Here is a 26,609-nt window from a genome sequence, read left to right as displayed (position 1 = left end):
TTTTCCTGTTTGTTCATAATCTGGAAAAGAAAAACAAGCTTTCCTGCTTTTTCAGGTCCCAAATGATTTCTCAATTTGGAATGAATTTGTCCAAAGGAAGAAAATTATTCTTTCTACACCTGCAGAAGAAACTACTGCTGTTAAGCGAGATCATGACTTCACTAGTCTGAGTCCAAGTGTTTAAATGACTTTCACCAGTTCACTGGTGTGACTTTCTTTAAAACATCATCAGCAAACATGTATTTCTTGAATGGTTCACCCTTAGCGCTGAAGTTCATTATAGTTGGCATTATGGAGGGATGATTGCTGGATGTCCACGTCATAGCGAAATCCTCTTCTTCAGCAATTAAGGTTTGACCCTGGTACCGAGTATTGAGAATATTTGCAAGAAAATGAACTGGAGATAGTGCTTGTCCCATTCGTTTTTTTAATGCCTGTATTTTAACTCTGTCATTGCATATTTCTCTTTTTAAGATCTCACTCAGGGCATGGCTGCACTTGCAGACGTAGAACGCTTTGAGTTAAACCAGGCTTCGTAGATCGCAGTAGGGAAAGCTCTCTAGTCTGTCCATACTGACAGCTGCCAGTGCACTGGCGTGGCCACATTAGTAGCTCTTGCAGTGGCCACAGAGAGTAGTGCATTGCAGTAGCTATCCCAGCATGCAGGTGGCTGCAACGTGCTTTTCAAATGGGGGGGGAGTGTGTTGTGTGTATGCTGGGGGGGGAGAGTGGGGGTTTTGGGGGCTGAGAGCATGTCAGCATGCTGTCTATTAAGTTCAGACGGCAGCAGACCTCTCCCTCCCCTCCCCTCCCCTCCCCCCCCGCTTCTCTCTCACACAGCATTCCACAGTAATGATTGCGTTGTCTCGGAGCAGATAAGCATGCCGGCTGTCAAATGGAGCTTTCAAAGGGCATATCCAAAACAATGACAAGAGTGGCCACTTGCCTTAAGGGGATTATGGGACATTTCCGGAGGCTAATCACGGCGCAGTAATGCAACACTTCGTTCACACTGATGCTGGGACACTCCAGCGAGGACACATCAAACATTATTCTACTCGCCGAGGTGGAGTACCAGGAGTGCTCTAGCCGTAGAGTCAGAGCTTTCTACGTGTCTTGCCAGTGTGGACGGGTAGTGAGCTAGTGCACCTGGAGCTCCTTTACTGTGCTGTAACTCGCAAGTGTAGCCAAGCCCTCAGTTACTTCCAAATTTCAACAGCATCAGCAATAAAACAGCTATTTCCCAGCATTGTGTTCAAGGCTACAGAAATAGGCTTCAGGGTATTCAGCACGAGTTCAACATTTCTCTTAAGCTCAACTTTGAAAACTTTTTGGCTCTGACAATGCCATCTATTTTTTTTTTTCATGATTTTATTCACAAACTGTCATCCGATTAGGCCAGTTCCTGATATAGTGCTCAAAATAATCCACTACTGAGTTCCATTGCACATCTTGTGGGAAAGTTTAGCTTGGTTCCTCCCACTTTTTTCAGAGCAGTGGCTGCAAAGTGGTTGTTACAGAAGTATTTTGCAATTTTAACAACATTAGCCTTTATTTCTGGAACACTGAAGTCTTTGGCTAGGAGGTGCATCAAATAAGCACTGCAGCTGTATGTTATTACCTTGGGACTCTCTTCTAAATAATTTCTTCTAATCTTGGATACATCTGCAGCATTGTCCGTGAACAAGCTGCATTCTAGACACTTGAATTTTTGTTCCGTTTGTGATAGCTTTTACTGCTGCTTCTTGTAAGTATTCTGCTGTGTGTGCATTTCCTGATGTATCAGTTGTTTCTGTAAGGAAGACATTGCACACAAGCACATACAACAGGATCATTGTGGATATTGCTCCACTCATCAAGACTCAGATTAACAATTTCACTCTCTAGACCTTTTGCACACTGCGCAATTTCTCTTTCATACACTTTATCCAGCAATTTGCTTGTGACATCTGCTCTATTGGGTGGACTGTATCCTGGTCTTAATGACTTAACCATGTTAATGAAGTATGGGTTCTCATTCATACAGAAAGGACGGTTTGTTGCGTAAACAAACTGGGCAATTTTTTCAGCTTTTACCTCTTTTTGTAATCTGCTGGTTCTTATCTCACACTTATCTATGGTTGTTTCTGGATGATGGAGATTTTTTTTTCTTTTTTGCTGCAAGTGATATACTGTGGCTATGTGACATACTTGATGTGACTGAAACACTATCATTGGCAGATAACTCTGAAACTATAGAAAACGATGGTGATCTTGAAGGCGTATAGTCTTCAGAATCTTGTTTGTTGAAGATGGATTCTTATCACAACTGCATCTAAAATGATAGTACCATAGAGTAATAACTATATTTTTTTGCTCAAACATGAGAATTCAAGAATAGTCCAAAAGGAATACAGGCAGTCCTTAAGAAAAAAAGTATGAAATAAAAAAATTTACCTACCTGAAGATCATGCATATTCAGACATGTTTCTTTTATCATCTTCAACACAGCTTCCTCCTGAGAAGGAACACGCCTCCTGATGTTTTTTCATTCGGGCAACCAGGGCTTGCATTTCTTTGTTGCACTGTTTGCATTTTTGCACGTGTGCCTATCTTACCCACAAGTAGAGGAACTTCATTAAAATATTCCCAAACTGGGTCTCTTTTACAGCCTGCTGCCATTATAGGTTTTCCCTTCTAGTGAGAGAATGGTATGGTAGATCTCAAATCAATGAAGGCTACGCTCAGAAAGATTTCAAGAGTTCTGGAATATGCTGCTCAAACAGTTTCACTTTTGTTTCTACTGCCTGTCCCTCCCTGTCTTCTCACATTTATTGCCATACTTCTTCTTGTCCAGATCTATTCCATCCCCAACAATCTTCTGTTCATTGAACTTTTTGAAACTTTGCACTTTTTGAGAGAGGTAAGGGATTGACTCTGTGTACACAAATTTACAGAGGGACAGTAGGGTTGAGGTCTGTAATTTCTTACCTCTATATTTAAAACCATTTTTGCTGTTAACAAGCATGCTATCTCTGGAGACACAGATCCACAGTTTGAGAACTGCAAAACTATGCACCTCTGATGGTATCTTCTTGACTGAGCACTGAGTCCCATTGGGTAGATCAGGGCTGCACAACTCGTAAAGTGGCAAGGGCCATATTACTCCAAAGAAAACAGCTGAGGGCTGATCGTGTGTTTTGGATATTTCTGTCTGTTCTAGAAATGCCTTGTCCAACTCCTCTTCCTGTTCTGAGGGTCTGCAGATGTCACTTGTTTTTTTTTCACCCTTTATCTTTACCCAGAGACTTTCAGCTGGTCTGCCTCTCACCTTCTGGACATCAGAACAAGTCTATGTATACTTGATGTATAATGCAAAAGCATCTCTCTTTATCTGCCTGTTCTTCCCGAACAATACGTACCCCTTTATACCAGTATTCCAATATGAGATTCATCCCACCAAGTCTTTGTGATGGCAGTTAAGTCATGATGGTTAAGTGAAAATGTAGATTGAGATGGTATCCTTTCAGTAATTGTATATCTACATTTGAGGCAGGAGATCTGATTCCTAGCTCACATAGATGTACACAAGTTAGCATGCTAAAAATATCAGTATAACCGCAATAGTGGTGGCAGCTGATCAGGATAGCCACCCAAGTACGTATCCAGGAGGTCTGGGTGGGTTTGTACTCAAGTGGCTACCACAAGCCACCATCTGTGCTATCCTTGATGTACTGATCTTTAGCATGCTAGCTCAAGCAGAATCATACCACCCAGTCTGTAAAATGGCTGTACATTTTATGTACATTGTACACTTTACATATTGCACATGTATTCTTTCTGGGTAGTTGTCTAAGAGTGAGTGTAGAGTAAGGGTGGCCAACTTGAGCTTGAGGAGGCAGAATGTGCCAATGTCCATTGCCAAAGAGCCACAGTTATATGTCAGCAGCCCTCCTCCCCCCCCATGAGATTCATCCCACCAAGTCTTTGTGATGGCAGTTAAGTCATGATGGTTAAGTGAAAATGTAGATTGAGATGGTATCCTTTCAGTAATTGTATATCTACATTTGAGGCAGGAGATCTGATTCCTAGCTCACATAGATGTACACAAGTTAGCATGCTAAAAATATCAGTATAACCGCAATAGTGGTGGCAGCTGATCAGGATAGCCACCCAAGTACGTATCCAGGAGGTCTGGGTGGGTTTGTACTCAAGTGGCTACCACAAGCCACCATCTGTGCTATCCTTGATGTACTGATCTTTAGCATGCTAGCTCAAGCAGAATCATACCACCCAGTCTGTAAAATGGCTGTACATTTTATGTACATTGTACACTTTACATATTGCACANCGCCCGTAGCCCCAGCCCTGCAGTCGGTGCCTATACAAGGAGATGCATAGGGGAGGGGGGGGAGAGAAAGATAGCTCAGTGGTTTGAGGATTGGCCTGCTAAACACAAGGTTATGAGTTCAATCCTTGAGAGGGCCATTTAGGGGTCTGGGGCAAAATAATCTGGGAGGGACGGTACTTGGTCCTGCTAGTTAAGGCAGGGGGCTGGACTCAATGACCTTTCAGGATCCCTTCCAGTTCTATGAGATAAGTATATCTCCATATATTATATTAACTTCTGAAGAGCTGCATGTGGCTCCAGAGCCACAGGGTTGCACACCCCTGGTATAGATACACCAGGATCCGGAAACTCCTGAATATTATGGTGCTAAGGGCCAGTGTGTGTGTGTGCGTATTGTGGCATTGCTCAAAGAGGGCAGAGGTAAGATGATATTAATTTTTTAAAAAAAGGTAAAACAGCACAATCAAAACCAGTCTGTTCTTTAGTTTTTATGCTGCTTACTCAACTTATGCAATAAACCAGACCAACCAATTTCTGCCTCTTAGGCACTGGCAAAAGGCTGCAGATGTTGGGTGTGGAACCACTATAGTAGTACTTCATAGAGCTGAGGGCCAGCAGTGACCATCAGACCCATCTGATCTGACCTCCTCTAACATAAGCCATAGCATAGCTTCGGTTTTCACTCCTCTGAGCGACGTAGTTATACTGATAGAAGTGTGTAGTGTAGACCTGGCCTGAGTAAATTTCCCAGACCTGAAGAAAAGCTCTGTATAAGCTTGAAAGCTTGTCTCAATAAAAGATTACCTCACTCACTGTGTCTCAAATACAGGAATATTCAAGTATTTTCATACATTTTACAACACTATACAACGGCTGATCATAATGTCCTAATTCTGTATGCCTTTTTGAATGTAAGCATCTGAACAAACTTTCTCATATAGTAATAACAATTAGTTGAATGAACATTGCTGGATGTAATCTGTGAAACTGTTTCTAATGAGACGTAATCAATGTGTTCTGTTTTAGGTTGCCTCACTAAAGAAGAACGTGGGTCAGTTCAGCGGGTTTCCATTTGAAAAAGGAAGTGATCAATATAAAAAAAAGGAAGAAATGCTAAAAAAGTAATGACTTCTATAACTACTTTAATATAGCTAAATCATGCTGGTAACACTTATTTTCTAAGGTTTGCTCCAGGTAATTTACATTTTAGGATGAGGGATTGTTTTTTAGAGCTCTGCTTTTTGTCCTTGAGTTTAAACAATTTGATTTCTTAATAGGGTCTAAATATTGTTTCAAATCACATTTAAACATTTCTAAAGAACTAGTTTCATTAGACATGCGCTCTCTTTACCTTCAGATGCAGGTTTAATCTTAATGGGGTAGGATTGTACTGGAAAACAATTGCTGTTGCGTATTGTAATTTTTTTCTAGAGATTAGAAAAAACATATGTAATGAAGTTTCAACACCAGAGTGGCTTGAACTTTATGTAGAAGGCTTTAAATAATTTCCTCTTGTATTTTATGTAATCTCAGGATGTTAGCAAATGTCTACCAAGAAGCAGAACTGCCATCCTTAGTTTTCTGTAGCTCTGATCTTCCTTTCGTTGCATCACTTGCAAATGTTGGGTTTGGACAATGCAGCCCCCACATTTCTAGGTCTAGTTGGCCCCAGTGCTCTCCATTCCACCTTATTATTTCATGAGGAATGGCAAGACTGCTGTGGGTAGCATGTTGGTCTGACCAGTGAGAGACTCGGGTTTAATTCCCAAGGTTAAGCAAAATGCTTTGAGGGCACCACATGCAACTCATGACAAGGGGTACACCTATATTGTTCACTAGCCCTTATAGTTGAGCAAGGAACTCCTTTGGCTCCAAATGGATCGCCATTCACCCTTCTGTGTCTGAATGGGGAAGTCCTTTTCAGGGCTAAAAAACATTTCTGATTATTTGCATATTTAATTGCAGCCTTATTCCTTTCAAATGTGTGCCAAGACCTGAAAATATGTGCAAATAAGAACAGTAGCTGCATGTTTCTGCTAGAAATGTAACTGTAAAATGATTGATTTTTAACACTTAAATTTGTAATTAACTCCTCTGTTAAGAATGGGAGAAGTTCACAACTACTTTGTGCTGCTATTTCAGTCTGGCTTCAAATTCAAGACAATTTACTGGCTTATATTTTGAAGTTTAGTTCTCATAAGTGGAAAGAGCAAGCAGACTTTTTAAATTGAAAGTTTTGCCCTTTACTTTCTTCGGTCTGCAGAAAATCAGTGGAACGACCCCCATAACTTGCAGAGTTTTGTTCTCTCTTTATTTCTAGTTCCCTAGGACATGTAGTTTTCCAAGAGTTTAATTTTAAAAGTTAGTACTTATCAAATATTCATAGCCCTACATAACAAATCATGGCAAACTCTAAAGATGAAAATCTTAATCTTTAACAGGTTGATTTGGAGGACATTTACATTACCCTAGATATGCAAAATATTATAGGCTATAAACACTTTTGCATATTCACACTCGTGACTAATATGAAAAGCAGCTGATGTACGTTTGATCTGATGTGCTAATCCTCTTCAACCAAATTTCCATGTTAATTCTTAATCCTCCTTCTCTGAAAAAGCAGTTGCACATGTGTTATTTTAGGTCTAAGTACATCTGATTATCTGTTTGCTTTACTGACAAGTTTTTACACCCTTCAGCACTGAAGAGTCTATACATACAACTGTGTGGGAAAATTCTACTGTAATATTAATTACATTCTGATTGCAGGACCAAACTCTGCCTTCTGTACACCTTTGCAACCTCGCTATTTTCAACAGGGTTGGACAAGCATAACTGAGTACAATATTTGGTCTGCAGAATTTCATATGGTGAAGAAGGGTAAAGCAAAGCAGAAAGAACGAGCTTGAGCTTCAAACAGCACATTGAGTTTGACAGTACAGGCAACTGGAGTTTTTACTTATAAGCTGAACTTGGTCTGGAAGGTACTGACACAAATGAGCATAGAATCCCTCAGTGACCTCTTCAACACTCTTCATAATACAGCTGCACTTTAATACTTACTGTCTTGCACCCTACCAAACATAATTACTTTATCAATAGATACCTCTTCCAGTACAGTATAAACACTTATATGGAGTTATGTAATTCACAATGTGGAAGTTTTGCATTAAAAGTGTTTACACTTATTCAGAATCATTTCATAGCAGATCATTTAATCCCATGTTGATGAAATATTTGAGGATATGTTGTTGAGGTTTTTGATCATATCATGAAAGGCTCTAATATAATGCATTGCCATAGAAGCCTTCGTCAGTTTTCTAACTTTTGTGAGGCTAAAAAAATCAACACTAATGCAACAAGTGTATTTAAGCTGTATCTACTCATATTTTCCTTATCAGTACAGCATATCAACTAGAGAACTTAAGTCAACCCTGTCATAAATATACTTCTCTTTAGCTCTGTAGTGATAGCTTCGAGCAATGGGCGGACCAGGGGCCAAATCCAAACCATCAGAGGCTTTTGAATGGACCAAAAAAATCTTGTAGTTTTTTGTATTGTTTTCTCTGGAGTCTAGACCTTGACTATATCTTCACCAAAAAATGTGGACCCTGACAAAAAAATAGTGCTGGGGCTACTACCGATACTTCTAAACCAGGGATAATCTAAACTCTTGGAATGCTGTTAGCACTAGTAGCTAGGTGCATACGTGTATCTACTTAACCATCTTGTCTGGTGGATGAAGTATTTGGAATGAATGTTGCAAAGGTAGAAACAGACACTTTCTGTTGTCTCTTCCAGTATGATCTAGCCATGATCTGTTCTTGGCTGTCATTCAAAACTTAGTAAGTGTAGTGGGAGATAATACTGTTTTTCCTGTTACCTTAAGGCAGGGATTGGCAACCTTTCAGAATTGGTGTGCCGAGTCTTCATTTATTCACTGTAACTTAAGGTTTTGTGTGCCAGTGATACATTTTAATGTTTTTAGAAGGTCTCTTTCTAGAAGTCTATAATATATAACTAAACTATTGTTGTAGGTAAAGTTAATAAGGTTTCAAAATGTTTAAGAAGCTTCATTTAAATTAAAATGCAGAGCCCCCCAGACTGGTAGCCAGGACCCAGGCAGTGTAAGTGCCACTGAAAATCAGCTTGCGTGCCGCCTTTGGCACCTGTGCCAGAGGTTGCCTACCCCTGCCTTTAGGACTTTGGGAGCCAAATTAAAGGGACCCTGTTAGATTTGAGCCGAGAATTTCTTTGAACCTATCTTCATTAGTTATTACTCTTCTCTTTGGTCATCTTGTACAATGAAGCTAGAACAATGAGTTTCACTTTCTGGTTATTCTGCAGAAATCTAGTTGCAATGTCTGGATAGAAAATTTCATTGACGACTATGTTTAAAAAAGGCAAAACATTCTGATCCTGCAAATCCTAAATTGTAACATGACACCCAGCTCTATTTTCTCTTTATCCAAAACTGCTGATAAAGTAGACAATGTGTTCCAGTGTCTACTGTATATTTGGGGCATGGATAACTGCTGGATGGAAAGGCAGGAGCAATCAGAAGAAATAGTAGAGGCATTTTTGGTGAGGCTTGCCTGCAAGGTTTTTTTAATAAGTCATGTTCACCATACTTGCCCTAGAGTGGATAACTTCAAATCTGGAAACAAAGTTCCTTTACATTGTAAAACTACCCTCCCCCCCCCCCTGTCCGCCAGGAACTACTGCTTATATTGTAGGTGTATTTATATCCCACAGTATATAGGTCTGAATTGGATTTAGGGAAATTGTTGAGAAGGGAGACTTACTTTCATTTATTCTTGATGCTAACCTGTGTTTGTAAACATCTACAGATAGGCATACGTGCTAATAGGAGGACTTAAGTTGCCTACCCGTGCACTTGTTTGTACGATCAATGTCTAACCAGAGGTGTCTCAAACTCACAATACTTATATGTTGACTTTTTTTTTTTAATAACCTGTTAGGATAATTAAATTTTGTTTCTGTTCAGATTCAGGAATGCCATGTTGAAAAGTATCTGTGAGGTTCTTGATTTGGAAAGATCAGGAGTTAATAATGAACTGGTTACCAGAATCTTAAACTTCTTAATGCATCCAAAACCTTCAGGCAAGGTGAGGAACAATTTTATTATGTTTATTCATTGTTATGATTCCAACTTGGGGTGGGATGTGGGTAGGAAAAAAAACAATGGGGACATACAATGTTGCCTTATGTGGTACACTTCTCGTCCTAAATATGTTTCTCCTACCATAGCTAAAGAAGTGGGTGGCTCTTCAAAAGTGAATCTTTCTAAATCTGCTCCCACAGTGACTCAGTGTAGCTGACCATAGCAGATCACATGTATGGGGCTGCAGGCTTAGGCAGAAGCCACAAGCTTGATCTTCTGTTCTCTTTTCCCATCATGCTTGGATAGGCTGAAAAAGCATATGTATCCAGCTCATGGAGTTACCATTGGACATCCTACCCAAGCAGCATGTAGCCTTTTTGCTTTTGAAGAACAGAAAGGGAGCTGTGAAATGTGAGCCAAAAAAAAAATAGAAATGAGGTGAGGGAAGGGAAGGGAAGAAGATGAGAATGGACAGAAAAAGGGTGGCAACTGTATCAGGGAATGATGTGAGGTCTCATTGAAGGTGCAAACACCCTTCAACCTATTCATCACAAAGTGGAAGGGGAAGGGGGGGTTCACCAGATCACGGCTTTATTGGAACTGGAGTGTGTAACAATGCTCTGAAACCAGCGGCACAAAATACTTTAATTATACTCTTGCTGTTCCACCTTTTTTTTTTAACCTAAGAGCAATACAGAAATAGTCAAAGGTGGTCATTGCTTATCAAATGTTCTTTTATCATAATTGGTACAAATGTGAAGTCGTATACAGAAGTGAATAAGGAATCTCTCTGTCTCTGCTGCCTTTTTTTTGTTTGGGAAGCAACCCAGACAGCTCCATTTCTGTCAACAGTTAACTTTCCAGGATAGAACATCACTTCAGTAAGTTTATCTTCAATGGGGAGTTAGTTTGTTTGTCAGTAGTTTCCCACACTTCATAAACTGAGCAAATTAAGCCTATCTTCTAATAGCTTCCAGATCTACAAATCAGTCTAGGTTCTTTCCTCTTTGTGCATCATCTCCAGTAATAATAATAAAATCTGCTTTGAATTACTTTTTGTGCAGTTACACGGAAGGCTTTTAAAATAAACATGGAATCCCCCAATGCCATTTTCAAAGTTGCTTTTCCAGGGTAGAACCACACTAGAAGGGATTACAAATTAAATAAGGAGAGAATACTTTAGTGCCCCATACAGAGCGATTTGTTATTTAAAGCAGAAAATATGGAGCTCTTCCTAATAAACTTTAAATGACCATGTTCGTAATCTTCAAAGACAAGTGTCTTTTGACACATTGAAGAGGTTAATCTAAAATGAAGCAGACATCATTAAAATGTACTGTGTGTACTTTCAGCCTCACAATGCTTAACTTTAGAGGTCTGCATATTAACAGGGATCAAAATTCTTTCCCTCCCCTGTTGACATCTTTCTACATACATATTCACCTGTTAAATGAGCTGATTTGTGTCATTGTGTTGGCAGGCATTGTGAAGTTTGGTGTTAGTCTTAACAGTGAGAACAAAAATTCAACAATAACTGAAGTTGGGCTTTTGTAGAATTATGGCTGAGGAATTCAATTTACTTTGACTCAGTTTGCAGGGGGAGGAATATGTATAGGTAAAATATGTAACCTGGAGTTTTGTCCAACATGAGGAACTTCCATTATATAGCCAACACATACTGCTATTTGCATGTGATTCTACAGTGTAGATCAGTGGTTCTCAACCTTTCCAAACTACTGTACCCCTTTCAGGAGACTGATTTGTCTTGCATACCCCCAAGTTTCACCTTACTTAAAAGCTACTGGTTTACAAAATCAGACATAAAAATACAAAAGTGTCACAACACACTGTTACTGAAAAATTGCTCGCTTTCTTATTTTTACAATATAATTATAAAAAATCATGACCCTCAGGTTGAGAAACACTGATATAGAATGTAAAGCAGTACAAACAAATAAAAAAATCATTTCTGTATGAAATTTTAGTTGTACTGACTTCAGTAGTGCTTTTCATGTAGCCTGTTGTAAAACTAGGCAAATATCTAGATGAGTTGATGTATCCCCTGGAAGACTTCAGCGTACCCTCAGGGGTACACTTACCCCTGGTCGAGAAACACTAATGTAGATTATTGGATGGACATATTTGGAGAAACGTGTAGGTGGTAAAATAATTTACAGCAACACCCATCAAAGTAGCAGCATCACCAAACATAAGCGCTAAAACTGTTCATGTTAGGCAGCAACAGTAACCCATTCTTAGGGAATACAAACATTTATCTAAACAAGGATGGGCAAACTTTTTGGCCTGAGGGCCACAGCTGGGAGAAGAAATTGCATGCAAGGCCATGAATGTAGGGCTGAGGTAGGGGGGTTGGGTGCTGGAGGGGTACGATGTGCAGGAAGGGACTCAGGGCAAGAGGTTGGGGCACAGGAGGGGTGCATGGTGTACAAGGGGGCTCAGGGCAGGGGGTTGGGGTGCAGGGAGGGGTACAGAGTACAGTGGGGGCTCAGGGCAAGGGGTTGGGGTGCAGTAGGGGGCTCAGGATTGGGATGCGGGGTACAGGAGTTTGGGGTGCAGTCTCCGGCCCAGCACTGCTTACCTTGAGTGGTTCTGGGGTGGCAGTGGGGCTAAGGCAGGCTCCCTGCCTGCTTTGGCTTCGTGCTGCTCCCGGAAGTGGCCGGCAGGGATCATGTCCCTGCGGCTCCTGCGAGGGGAGGCTCTGCACACTGCACTCACTTGCATGTACCTCCCCTGAAGCTCCCATTGGCTGCGGTTCCCCATTCCCAGCCAATTGGAGCTGTGGGGGGTGATGCCTGCAGGCGAGGGCAGCATGTGAGCCCTCTCCTCCCTCCCCCCCAGCCCTCCCGGGGCCACAGATGTGATGCTAGCTGCTTCAGGGAGCAGCGCAGGGTCAGGGAGCCTGCCTCACCCCCGTGGCCCCATGGGGATGGCAATCCTGTGGGCTGGATCCAAAGCCCTGATGGGCTGGATTCAGTCTGCGGGCAATAGTTTGCCCACCCCAACCTAAACCTGTCAGGCAAAGCTCCCTCTAAAAATGAGGATTACACAATGCTCTGAAAGCTATTAAATGCTGACCAGACTGCCAGAGGGAGAATTGTACAATTAGGGAAACATCTACTGAAAATGTTCATCTCTGGTTCTCAAGAATCCTCCTATGAGCACTTAAAGAGACAAGTCAGGTGAGATGGTAATTTTGCATTGGATCAACTCCTGTTAGTGCGAGAGACAAGGTTTTGAGCTTACACAGAGCTCTTCTTCAAGTCTGAGAAATGCTGTCAGCACAACACTTACAGGGTTCTTTGTTGTTTTTGTGACTCAGAGGGAGAGGCAGTCTTTTAATGCCAATTCACAATCAGTCTAGGCATTTAGATTGTAACCAATATTTAGATTTGCATCTAAATCAGCTGGAAGTTCATTGTAGCAAATGAAGTGCAGGTGTGTTGTGCTTATACTAACCCCTTTCTAGGCAAGAGGGTTATCACAGTCTGTTTTAGCTGAGGCTTCAGAATGGTCTTCAACAATAGTTCTAAAATACAGTACACTATATATCTTTCTCACCTCCAGAATGAGCCAGTATGCTTGGTAGTGTCTTTATTGGCAAGAAAAAGATGTAGCATTTTTTTAATGATTGGCAGAAAAAATTAGGCCATAGCCATGTAGACATTTTAGTAGGGGTGGAGAGACTGAAAGAATCCAGGGTGCCCTTGTCAAAAATGTTTGTATTTTTAAATAATGGAGCAATACTTAAGATTAAGAGTTTCAGCTTTTTAAATCTGAAAAAATATGCCTCTAATTTGAGTCCATTTTTGAGATAATAGGTTGAAGTGATTGGAGGGCAAGATGTTCATCCACAATGAATGACACTGTCTTTTTGGGGGGACAGGGAGGAAATAGACAAAACAAACTATAAACTCCGTTGTCAGTGCCTGTGGTTTGGGGGAATCAGGTGGACACTGTGGCTACAATTTTAACGGAGTTGTGTTTCATTATGCTCTTAAATTGTGGTTTTTGTCATGAACTTAAATAAAACCAATCCCTTGAATTTTTTAAAATAGTGTAAACTGTTCACTTTAAAATGATGGACCCTAGTAACGGGCATCTGGGGTTGCCAAAAGCACATACTTTTAAGTTTTTTATGGGTCAGTGTTGGCTCTAGCTTTGCTTATTCTTGATTCATATGACTTGACTGAATTTGAAATTTAAAAAATTCTAATTAAATGTTATTACTTTTTTAACCCATACTTTTTATCTTAAACAGCCATTGCCAAAGTCCAAAAAAACACCCAGTAAAGGCGGCAAAAAAGAACGCAGTAGCTCAGGAACTGCACGAAAAGTAAAACGCACCAAATGTCCTGAGATTTTGTTGTATGAATCTAGTAGTGAGGAGGAGGATGAAAAGAAAGAGAAGGCTGAATCTTCTGAAGAAGATAAAGAGAGTGAAGAGGAGGTAAATATAACAAAACTTCCTTTTCAAGAAAAAATGAATGAGTTTGTCTTGCTTAGTTTGTAACTAACTGGTTACGTTACTGGAAGTGGGTTTCAATATAGTGTAAGTGTTTTGGTGGTGGCTTTTTTAAGGTGGAAAGTAAGCTATAGTTGATTGCTTCCCATGTGGACAACTTGAGACAAAAGTTCATAAAGTACTATATGTCAGGAAGAGCTGACTTCTTCCACTGTCAGAAATATGGTGTGATCCAAGAACTAAAACTTTGAGGGATGAAGAAACAGAAATCAGAGGATCTGGTTCTGATCTCAGATGCTTATGTGGGTCTTGTAAAATTGGTTGCTGCATGTGATGGACTTTTTTTTTTTTTTTTTAACATCTCTAACAAGCAGTGCGACCCAGGGTAGAAATTTAAGCATTGGCTTTCCTGTATCTCCTGGTGACGTTTTATGGTGAAACACTATTGCTTGACTGGGGATTACTGTTAGTGAGCTGCAGTTGAAGTAAGCATTGTAGAATTCAGTAAGTAAAGTCACTCCTTATCTAGCATTGGTCTTGGGACATCAGTTCCCAGATTCTTGTGTAGTTCTGTAGTGGTCCCTCAAATATTAGTACAAAACTAAGCAACCTTAAATGGTTTTCTTCAAAATTTCAGAAGGTGATAGTCCCACTACACTCAATTTTCTACACTTTTGTTTATTATTCTCAGAACTTAAATTTTTTCTTCAAACACTAGCATTTTTCCTCATACATTCACAGCGTAAGCTTCCCCTCATCCCTTTCTTCCACCTATTCTGAGAAAAGGTACAAAATGTGGAGTGGCAATACAAGCATCTTCACATTGACTCAACCCTACAGTATACCAGTGAAGAGACTTCAGGCTTCGTATCCTTTGACATCTTGATTTCTTAGATGAAATCGTTTATTACTGACAGTTATGGCTATGGGTTTTGTAATGTGGACACCAATTCACTAATTACAGGACTGAGACCAGCATTTCATGTAAGCCGCTGAACTACAGGGGATGATAAAACTTCAGCCACTACTGACCCAAATTTGTGATTTACAAGTGTGGTAGGCCATATGTTGTCTGAGCTATGGAAGGTAGTTAATCATTAAAACTTTTTGTTGGAAGGCAAATTTATGTAACTTCAAAATGAAAATGTCATAAAATGGCAATTTATATTCCACCACCAGTCTCCATAAAACAAGATTGGAACTACACATTCTTAATTCTTACCACCGCTTTTTGGTGGTACTCACAGCTGGTGAGCTGAGAGAGGGCTAGAGTATTAAAAGGTAATTTTATATTTTGTTCATCTGTTCACCAGTACAGTCTTTCTGCTGTGAGGAGAGGAATCTGGCTCTCTGTGGCAGGAGTCTTCTTTAGAAATCCTTTTTCCAAGAGCTCAGCTGCCTATAAAAGATAGGTAAGCCCCACTCAACTCAGTTTTTTGCCTTTCTTCAAGAGGTAGGAGTTAAACCCTCTGTTCCTTCCAAGCTGTCAGGCAAACCTGAAAACTTTTAGATGGCTGACACTCCTAAGGAGTGTTTACAGACCCACCTCTGAGGATTATAATATTAAAGAACTTCAAAAGAAACTTGATTAGCTCATGGAAAAACTACTCTGCTCTTAAAACATTCTACCTCTTATGGCCTGCATGGGCAACTCTCCTGATTGAAGGTCTTAAAGGAGAAGTTTCAGCAAACCAAGGGCTTATGTACATTTAAAATGCTGATGGGGGGGGTTCTCCTGTCAGCACAGGTAATCCACCACCCCAACAGACTGTCTACACTGGGGGTTAGATCGGTTTAACTGGATTTTTCACATCCCTGAGCAGTGTTATACTGACAGAATTTCATAATGTAGACCAGACCCAAATAAACACGCTCCAGTTATCCCAAATTCCATGAGATTCAAACCAGAGTTGCCCAGACAGTAAGAAGTCAGACACTTAATTTGATCTTCAAGTTGATTGTAAATTTTCACCAACAATCTATAGATGAATGAGGCTATAATGTATGAAGTTACTGAAAATAAATTGAAATGATGAACCTGCTTGGAACAGAAGCTTATTGACAACTGAAACTGGATGTCTGTTTAGCCTAGTTGTGGCAAAAGGTAGGAAAGAATTACCTATATATTTAAAACAACAAAAGTGGGTATTTTTTGTTTGTTTTTTTTGTTTGCTGTGTGCTTAACAGCACAATAAGAACTAGCTAGATGGCCCTCAGTTAGTTAGCTCAACAGAGAGCAGAATAGCCTAACTGTTGGAGTCATGGGTGAGGAGTGGTTGGGACAGATGCAGACACCTGCATGCTTGTCTTGATTGAGATTTCAAAAAGACAGCTTCTTAGAATTATCAGGATTCAAAGACAATTTCAAGAAAACAATCTGGATTCTGAGGAAAAGGCACTTCTCATACATTATAAGGCAGACTGAGTTCCATTTAAACATCTAACCTTGCTCTGTAGCCAAACACTTACAACACCAAAGCATTCTAGTTTGAACAGTAACTACTTAAGGATAAGCAGTAAAGAGTCCTGTGGCACCTTATAGACTAACAGACGTTTTGGAGCATGAGCTTTCGTGGGTGAATACCCACTTCGTCACAGGAGTGCCACACCTAGTGTGGAAAAATTTTCAGGGGCAGGTGGTGTGTGTGTGTGTGTGTGTGGTGTAGTGGTGTATTAGTATAAATCACACACACACCACACCACCGCATAAGTAACAGCAAGAAGCGGGCTAGAGAGGAGGTAGTAGTTCAGTCAACAGGAGGTGTAAGTGTGAACAGGGAGAAAGAAACGTTTTGTAGTTGGCAACCTGACCATAGTAACACTAAAACTCAGAACCAAATCCACTGCAAAAACCTCAATGCGAACATAACACATCTGCCCACGTAAATATCTACACACAAGCGAAACCATCAAACAGATCTAATCAACCAGAATCAGGCCACATCAACCAGTTCATAACACTCGCACATACACACTATAATAACGTCATCCAAAGTGCCATCAAGGCCCCCTCCCTATCTGCATGTACACGCCAAACGGACAGTCTCATCGGAAAAGATAATATGGCACCAAAAATCAATATTAGGAAGGAATAAATAAAAACTGTAGGAGAGAAACACTCAAACCTCCGTGCCACACATAACTAGGCAGATCTTAAGTGGCCATGCCTTCGCAGCAAAAAAAACTTAAAGGACCAAGCTCAAAGAGAACTGCTGAGCTTCAGTTTCATTCATGCAAAATTATGACAGAACCGCATCAATGCACTTCAGGATTAACAAGACGTGTGAACGGCTTGGCCATAACACAGAAGACCAGTTTTCTCCTCCCTTGGTTTCCATCATCTCAGTCGCTAGAAGAGGAACCTCATCCTCCCTGATTTGGACTAACCTCTTACTCTAAGCCTGCGTCGTGCTGCAGAGATATATAACCTGCCCCGGCAAATTATCCATCTACATGCATCTGAGAAAGTGGGTATTCACACAAAGCTCCACGCTCCAAAATGCTGTTAGTCTATAAGTCCACAGGATGTTTACTGCTTTGACAACCGATTCCAGATTCAGACTAACAAGCTACCCTCGATACTTAAGGATAGATCTGGTGTGGTATATCCTCGCTGATACAGTGACAAAGTGTTTGCAAGTAGTGCTTCTGTGCCCTCTGCAAAGCCAACCAGCTCGAAGCTGTAGCTGGACTACATCTGCTAACGGAGCACAACACAATTAACGTAGTTTTTTATGGTGTTTCACAGTGTAAATTAAAGTTAGTTACGAGATAATGTGAGCCAAAATCCCAGTTTGTTTGGGTTTTGTTTTTCAATAAAATTGTAACTATATAGTGCAAACAAATTTTATAGGTACTTCATAGCAATGCTTAACTTTTGGACGTTTCTCCTTTGAAGAAATTCCCAGTTCTTATTTCTATGCAGTATCATTAGTGCTTAAACAGTGGTTGTGGGTTCATGCTTGGGGTCAGTAACTTCCAGAGGGAGTTTCTAGGGCTGGGCTGTTAGCTCTGATCTTGTAGACCTAAAACGTTTAACGTGTGTGTAAATAGCAACACTGTTTGTGTATCATGTATCTTCTATTCACATCAGAGATTTGAGACTTCAGCACAATGTTTTAGTTTGTCTATTTTTAAAACATCAAACTCAGCCAATTACTTGCATTCATTAATGTAGTTCCTTCTACTAGTAAAAATTCGCTGTGTAATAGTTTAGAGGCCATGCAGCCATACTTCTGCCTGATTGAAGGGAGAAGAGATGCTAAGCTGCAGTATTGTGGGCAAGGTTGGAAACTAAAACTAGACTGTTTATAGAATACCATGGTTCGCTTGTTTAGTTTTTAATCAGAGTCTCAAGGGGTCTGTAGTAGGGCAGATGGTGCCTAGGGTGTGTTAGAAATCAGATGACATAGCATTGTGGTTGGTGCTCCTCTAAAAGGAATTGACTAAAGTTTTGGGATGATAAAACTGACAAAGTAAAAGGAAGGTAAGTATAACCTTGTGGAAGGGATAGGAGTTGGCATTCCGTTAGTAGTGGATTGTTTTCTAGGTGCAGCACTTCTGCTTATTTTTGGCAGACTAGAGCAATTATGCTTACTACTTGCTTTGTCTTAAAGGATAGTCACTACTTAAAGGAAAAATAGAATCTGCTTTGGAATATTCATTGATGGGACACTATTGTATTAAGTGTAATTCTACTCTAAAATTATTAAAAATGGCACCTTTAATTCCAGTGTCTGACTATCATTTATTGTGAACTCGGGGGGCGGCTCTAGCCTTTTTGCCGCCCCAAGCACGGCAGGCAGGCAGGCAGCCAGCCTTCGGCACGCTTGCCTGCAGGAGGTCCCCCGGATTGGGTGTACCCACGAGCGAAGCCACAAGCCTGGGGGACCTCCTGCAGGCATGCCGCTGAAGGCTGCCTGACTGCTGCCCTTGCAGGGACCAGCAGGGCACCCCCCCACAGCTTGCCACCCCAGGCACGCGCTTAGAGTGGGTGGTGCCTGGAGCCACCGCTGTGTGAACTGATCCCATCTGTCACACTTTCTAACTGCCAGACCTACAAATGTAACCAGGATTCTTTCCTTCTGGTGATTAGTCACCAATAAAATATTTTGTATATCAAATTAGATCCTCAGTTACACCCATACAATCTTGTTTAAGACTATGGGGTTGTTCAGGTAAGGGGGGGTGGAAATTTGGCTGGCAAAAAGCTTTATTACTGGTGATGCTGTGTGAGCAGGAAAAAATGTAGCTTTCATGATTTTCCAAGGTAGAATGAGTCCTGGGTATGTTTGTAGGATTGGCAGTTAGAAAATGCTTCTTGCTTCACAGATAAAATTCAGGTTACAATAACCATTGAACCCTCTTCCATTGTAGTCCCTTTTCAGAGTAGAATTGCACCTTAACCAGGCCTATGAAGATATCTGCCTCCCTGGGGAAAAAATGTCCTCTAATAGCATCAGACATAATTATGAATGGAGATACGTAGCACAATCACCCAGAAGGCTAGAAAAAGTTCTAGCTGTTTGTTAAAACAGAATTTGATTGTATTGGTTTGAGTTCATCCAAAATTAAAATCTAATTTTGAAGAGTCCAGATTTTAACTTCACAGTACCTATGCATTTCCTCACTACCATCTACTATGGTACACAGCTATAACTTGCCAGTATTTTACGTCAAATGTAATAATTCAGTTTGCAATGACATGTTTCTTGCACCCATGTAGCATATTGGTGGGGAGTGAGAGCTGTTGTGCTAGAAGTTAGGATTCAATCCATTCTTTTCCCTCCTACAGCAACCGAAGAAAGCATCTAAAAAAGAAAAACCTAAGCAAAAGATGACTTCGAAAAACAAGAAAGCTGTGAAAAGTGCTAATATCAAGAAAGCAGATAGTAGCACTACAAAGAAGAATCAGAACAGTTCGAAAAAAGGTAAAGGCTTCAGTCTTGTTTTCACTGTGTTGCTTAATTTAGAAAATGAGTCTTAAGGTTAACTGTCCAGCAAAACATTGCATACTTTTTACTGCTTCTCTGATGTAGAAATCACAAGTTTGTTTTGCTAATTTAGATTTGAAATATCAGGATGAGACCCGCTCTCTGCTGGGGGGGCCTTGGCAAGATCTTTAACAGGACCTGTAGCATGATTTAACAGAATCTTGTTACCTGGTCTGCAGCAATACTTCAGCCTGATTGATGGGAGAAGCTGAATTGCAGTATTCTGGGTTAGGGCAGAAATTAATACTAGATGGTATTTTATAAACAAAGTGTTTAAAACAAAATCACCAAAACATGCTCTGTCAGACCGTCAAGGAATAATGTGGGACGAGGGGGGTGGTGTGCTATAGGAGATAACAACTGTCCTGTGTTCTTTGCTGGAGGAAGAAAGCAGCAGGGAGATGTCAAACATTCTAATAAAGTAAATCTTCCAGATTTAGAAAGTGAGTCTGAGGATAGTTCAGATGACGAACCTTTAATTAAAAAGTTGAAGAAACCACCTACAGATGAAGATCTTAAGGAAACTGTCAAGAAGTTATTGGCCAATGCAAATTTGGAGGAAGTAACCATGAAACAGATTTGCAAAGAGGTATGTGTAATAATTCTACAGCTTTGTTTAAAGCAGCAGTTCTGTTGGTTAACAGAGGGTGCCTCTTTCCCCTCAGCCTCCCGACCCCACACACCTGCCCTGGCACTTTTGTGAATTTAGTCCTTGTTTGCTTTTTGTCAAAATGCCTAAAATAAAACAAAAAATTGAGTCAAAGTATTTTTTGACTTGCCAAAAATTTTGTTTTCAGCTGGACCTGAAACTAAACTTTTTTTTCAATTTTTCAGAATTGCCGGCAAGTTGAAAAATCCATTATTTGCCAGTTTAGTGATTATTTTTTTCCACAGTTTGGCTCCTGATAGTGCTATTAAAAATGGATACTGTTTTACCACTATGTCATTGATTTTAAAAGACCCAGAACTGTATTTACTGTGGACCTGGTCTTTGTTCTTTTAGTATCTTACATACTTACGGGGAATGCCGCTGACAGCCTAGAGCAGTGGTTCTCAGTGTGTGGTCCGTGAAAGACTTTGACTTTGAAAACTGACTGAACAAATTTCATTGTGTGCTGTGTGTGTCTGCATCTCTATTCAAAGTTTCTTAGGGGTCCACAAATGAGAAAAAGTTGAGAACCACTGGTCTAGAGGATACAACGCACCCACTGGAAAACAGCTGAGTTGCTTGACCCCAGGGTATTCTGTCACCCACACATTGTGCTATATTAATATGAAAACTGTAACCCCGTTATGATTAATAACTGCTACACAAAAACTTTCAAAAGCTAAGTTTAAGCAAAATGTGGGAACTAAGGCTTGACACTTCAAATGACGTTGTACAGCCTACATTTTGATTTATACAACTCCATCTCCTCTGCACTAAAGTCATGAAGTTAATATGTTCTAAAAGTAAGACTTCTCACTCACACTAGTTCTTTTGTATTGCTTGCTTTAGGTATATGAAAGTTATCCCAATTATGACTTGTCTGAAAGGAAAGATTTCATCAAAAACACAGTTAAAGAGGTAACTTATCTGGAAAAAAAATGGTATTTTTTTAAACCTCTATCAGAAGTTGGGACACTATATAGTACTAGTTTCAAAAAGCTTGGTTTTAGTATGGGAAGTGACCAAAAGCATTTTTCAGGCCAACCTTGATTCAGGAGCTGGATCTTTGTCCCATTTGCTCTTCATCTAAAAGCTGGTACAGTCTTTTTTTTTTTTTTAACAGTCAAACCTGAACTCCATTCACATGTGGATTCAATAATTTCTTTATCTTTAGGAAATATGAGTTACTAGTGAGGAAGAACTAAAATAATAAAGCCACCATGGCCTCTATTAATCTAACTAGCATAATTAATAATGCACAGCTCTGAAAGGGCCAAATAGTGGCCTAGGCCACACAGCAATTTAGGGATCCAAACACTGGCTACTTGCATCATAGGTAATAGCACAGGAGAGAACACAGGCTTCACGGAACTGCTGCGTCCCCTCTCCATGCAGCTGTGTGGGAGTGGGGAGAGAGCAGGGAGCAGGCAGAGCCTTGGCTCAGGACATATCCCCAGCCACACAGCTGGTTGGGAGAGTTACGATGCTGCCTTGAAGAGAGGACACTGCATCTGATGTAGACCCCATACTCCTGCCTGACAGCAGTAGGGGAAACAGGAAGGAAACTGACTCCCTAAACTGCGATCTTGCTTTCTTTAGCTGCTACAGCAATATGCCATCCTTAATGCAGAGCTTATGATCCAGTCCTTAGCTAGTAATGCTTAAGAATAATTTCAAGTGCATTCATTTTTTCTCCCTAAAATAAAAATGGGATGAAGTAAGGGAATCAGTACTTCTGTTAGTGAGAATGCAGAAAAATTGTAAGTGATTCTCTTATTTCAAACCCTCTGATCCAAATTACAGATGAATCAAAATAATGCATATACCTCAAATGTCATGTATGCCAGCTAAAACACAGTAGAATACTGTTTTACAAGATGGCACTGAAGAATTTTATTTGTGGTGGCACTCCCATGTAAATGGGATGGTTGAGAGAAGAGCATAATTATCTTAAATATTTATTAAGAAACACTGTTCAAGAACATGCACAAAAATATTAATATTAGACTGGTGTGGAATTGATTACGGCTAAAGGAAACTGTCTCATTTCAGTTGATTTCATGATCTAATTTGACTGGAGGAAATGAAAACTGCTGACTTACGTTCCCATGGATTTGAAGATGATAGACACCAGCAAAAAGAATGTTTGAGATATATTATGTTTAGTCAGTGCTGATTCTGCGGACCGAGTATCAGTGTAAATTGCTTTGTGTACCTTTTTAATAATTGCATTTGATGCAGGTTTTAGTTAACTTGCTTTTTTTTTTGCATGGCAATAAATGTTCCCTTTTTATAGCTTTGTACATTTTGAATTGCTTTGCAGTAGTAGATTAAGACATCATAGCTTTTAATGTGCTTTAATAGCTTATCTTTTTTTTAAGAATCAAGTAGGATAAAAGTTGTCTAAGTGTTTGCACATATCCATGCAGAGATTGTCTGGAATATTGCAGTATTGGGTTATACAAATATTGAATACATATTCTGAAAATCACTTAAGCTAGTGTTCATACTCTGATTTACATGCTATAAATTCAGAATACTCAATCTACATTACTGTCTTGCATGTGTATGCACTGAGAACCATCAAAGTATGGTAACTAATGGGCAGATATTATTTTTGTACTTTTAAAGACTCTCTGTATATAAAGTTATTGCAGATTTCTGTTGTGCAAATCAGTTTTTTAAATCTCTAGTTATCTTAGGACTTATGACATTTCAGTGTTCAGCAGTGATGCTGGGATGAAAAGTGGGAAGCTCCATAAAAGTTTATACAAAAGAGTTGAAGTTTTACTGTTTGTCCAATCTTGCCTTGTAAAGAAGATTTACCTGTAATTTTATACTTAAGCTTTTCAGTGTTTAACTTTATATAAAAGGCTACAGCTGTATTTGTTCCAATGGCTTGACCTAATACATTAATAAAGTTCAAAGTGAAGGCTATAGGGAGGAAAAGTAACTGACTTGATAATGCTTATTTGGATATTGGACTCTATGGCCAAAACTTTCAGAAGTAGGTGCCTAAAAGTGATGAACACCTGACAGGCTTAACAACTGAAAATCATGCCTCAAATTTGGGAGCCCAAGTGGGCTAGTACTTAATCATTTACTTAAGTGCTATTCCAAGTTGGAATGCTTTTCTAAATGTGAGCTTAAATATGGTCTATGGTACTGCTGTGTTTTTGTTTGAGTCCTTGTGGCACTTTAGAGACTAACATTTATCTGAGCGTAAGCTTTTGTGGGCTAAAACCCACTTCATCAGATATATGGAGTGGAACATACAGTAGGGAGGTATAAATACACAGAATATGAAAAGATGGGAGTTGTCTTACCATGTCAGTGCTAACGAGCCACTTCAGCTTAAGTTGGAAGTAGGCAATTCTCAACAGTTGACAAGGAGTGGAAAGAGTTATCTTTTCATATGCTGTGTATTTATATCCTGTATGTTCCACTCCATGCATCTGATGAAGTGGGTTTTAGCCCACAAAAGCTTATGCCCAAATAAATTTGTTAGTCTAAGGTGCCACAAGAACTCCTTGTTCTTTTTGCTGATACAGACTAACACGGCTACCGCTCTGAAACCTTTCTTCTCTCAAAGATTCCAATCCTTAGCAATCATGTTCCACTATCTTCTCTGGCTGCAGAGGATTGTGGGATTGGGGTAAAGTAAGCAGCAGCCAAGTAGATGTTACTGTGAGTAGAACGATATTGGAGGCACACATGATGCTACTGCTATGGGTGCTAGATTGGGGTGCTTTGGATAGATGATGTATGTGAAGAGTCATCCAACTCCCTACCTTTATGACTGCTTGGTTTTCCAAAGGACTCTCACCATATCTCTCTTCAGTTCCAGGAGAAGCACTGCTCAAAAAAAGTTTGTAGCCAGTTGACTGTTGTGAGCAGTGACTACTTGTGCATGTTCCAAACTATGAAGGAGTACTACCCCCAGAACTGAGTAGGAAGGGCAGAGAGCAAGAAGTCACAGTAGAGATGGAGAGCTCCTACAAGAGGTCAGAGTAAGCTTCTACTTTCCTCTCCTTCTTAGGTTTACCTAAGTCCTCCTGGCAAGGCTCCAAAGTGGATATGATAACTGATACATCAAACTATTTTGCCTCAGCAGGTTTAGCGGAGCCCAGAAGATTTAACAGAGCCACTTTGTGGTGGCTGATCTAGTTTGCACCTTTCTGTGCTGGTTTCCACCTTTTGCTTCAGGATCTAACATTTCTAAAAAAAATTGTTGCTAGCCATTATGGCTGCAAAGTTCAAAATATAAAGTTGATATAAATTAATATGGTGAGTTTTGCCTGAGTGGGAAGACAAGATGAAACAATAGCTCTGTGAGAAGTTAGGACTGTTCCTATTAATCGCAACGATGTGTTCACCACCACTGGTCTTCAGAATTATTTAAATACCATCTTTAAGTATTTTACTGCTGATCGAAAAACACATAAAAGAAGAGGGATGAGGATATTATAAAGATCTGCACACTAACATAAATAAAATAAAATGTCAATGTCGTGGGTTGTGGATGGCACTTTGGAGCTTCAATGAACCATCTTTTATCATGAATTTAAATATTGTGATCAAATCTGTGACTAAGTGGCCCAAAAATTACTAAACATCTAGCTGCAATAGTACTTTAAAATATTTTAAGCCACTGATTTAATACTTTAGCCCCTTTGACAGCAGGCTTTTTTCTGAATGAACTCTTTGCTCCCCTGGTTCTTTAAAAAAAAGAAAGACTTTCTGGTCTAGGCTGGAGAAGAATGGGATTTGCCTACCACTTCCTCTTTGGCAGTTTATGTCCCACCTTCTGTTCNTGCATCTGATGAAGTGGGTTTTAGCCCACAAAAGCTTATGCCCAAATAAATTTGTTAGTCTAAGGTGCCACAAGAACTCCTACCTTGTTTTTGCTGATACAGACTAACATGGCTACCACTCTGAACTGTGGTACTCTAGAATCACATTTCAAACTTTGGCCAACTGCTTTTGGTTCAAAGTGGAAATTTTCATGTTAGTTCTTTTCTTTTTGTGCACCATATACCTTTGTCCTATCATAGAAAGTCACACATTTACAATTTATGTAAAATACTAACAGAGGCCAAACAACGTGTTGCTATCAATGCTATGAAAAACAAATCCTGTAATGACTCCAGTATTCAAGAGCAAAACATTTTTTAAATTTTAGTATTCTATATTTGCAAATTTAGGAGTCAGATCATTTAAATTCTGAATGTTCAGCCAGTCAGGATGTTAATTAACCTTTTATCTTTTTGACTTCTTTGCATGTAATCCTTTTTTTAAAAAAAAGGCTGAATGTTTCAGTTTTGTACTCAATAAATGTCTTTCAGAAAAACTTAAATCAATTTTGATATTCACTTACCTGTACAATAAAATTTTACAGTCTCAGATGTATACCTAGTCATCTAGAGGAAGCTATTCAAAACTCCAGAAAAGGTTTCTCTGCTTTAGAGGTGCCATAACATGTCCTGCCATCAAAATATGACTACAGCAAATGACCCTTGTGCAATTGCTTTGAACACTCTTACCAGCTTTACCAAAGGCATTCAGGCAATTTCAAAATCCTGATAAAGCAGTAAGTTACTAGTCACTGAATCTTGTTTTGTCCTTGGGCAGTACTACAATAGTTACATAAGGTTTAGAAACAATTTAAAAATAACCTAACACTCATGGCCAAGTCACCACCTTATTTGAATGAGGTAGACAAGATAGAAGTTATTGAATTTCCTCAAAGGCTTTTCCTCGTCCTTGTGTAGGAAAATGCTAATGAAAGCTGGAGTGCATAAGTGTTAACGCTATGATCTAATTCTACCCCACTGGTTCTTAAGTAGGGGTATGGTCTATGGGTGAAGCTTGTGTGTAGAGTATCATCTCTTGACCTGACCACAGTCACTGCTTGGTGAGGAAATAATCTGTTGGTTTGTGAAGTGTTCTGTGATCCTTTGAAAGACACTGGATCCATAACTGTATAGATAATAGAATCAGGACTTGCACTTAAGACAGTTATAGAACAG

The 26,609-nt window shown here is 39.8% G+C and overlaps 1 protein-coding gene across 2 annotated transcripts in view; it reads left to right on the top strand.

Moving 5' to 3' along the window:
• DEK (DEK proto-oncogene) overlaps window positions 1-23,529 on the top strand; it is a 36,335-nt gene extending 12,806 nt beyond the window's left edge. For both annotated transcript variants that reach the window (XM_032776964.2, XM_032776965.2), the window contains exons 5-11: window positions 5,357-5,451; window positions 9,339-9,459; window positions 13,735-13,923; window positions 19,733-19,868; window positions 20,366-20,520; window positions 21,430-21,498; window positions 22,633-23,529. In XM_032776964.2, the coding sequence (XP_032632855.1) occupies window positions 5,357-5,451; window positions 9,339-9,459; window positions 13,735-13,923; window positions 19,733-19,868; window positions 20,366-20,520; window positions 21,430-21,498; window positions 22,633-22,644 (777 nt within the window). In that variant the 3' untranslated portion in view covers window positions 22,645-23,529. The remainder of the gene's footprint in view (window positions 1-5,356; window positions 5,452-9,338; window positions 9,460-13,734; window positions 13,924-19,732; window positions 19,869-20,365; window positions 20,521-21,429; window positions 21,499-22,632) is intronic.
• The last annotated feature ends 3,080 nt before the right edge of the window (window positions 23,530-26,609 follow it).

This window comes from Chelonoidis abingdonii, chromosome 2 (assembly GCF_003597395.2).
Source record: "Chelonoidis abingdonii isolate Lonesome George chromosome 2, CheloAbing_2.0, whole genome shotgun sequence".
In the NCBI taxonomy this organism is placed as follows: Eukaryota; Metazoa; Chordata; order Testudines; family Testudinidae; genus Chelonoidis; species Chelonoidis abingdonii.
This window is presented reverse-complemented; position numbering and strand designations above follow the sequence as displayed.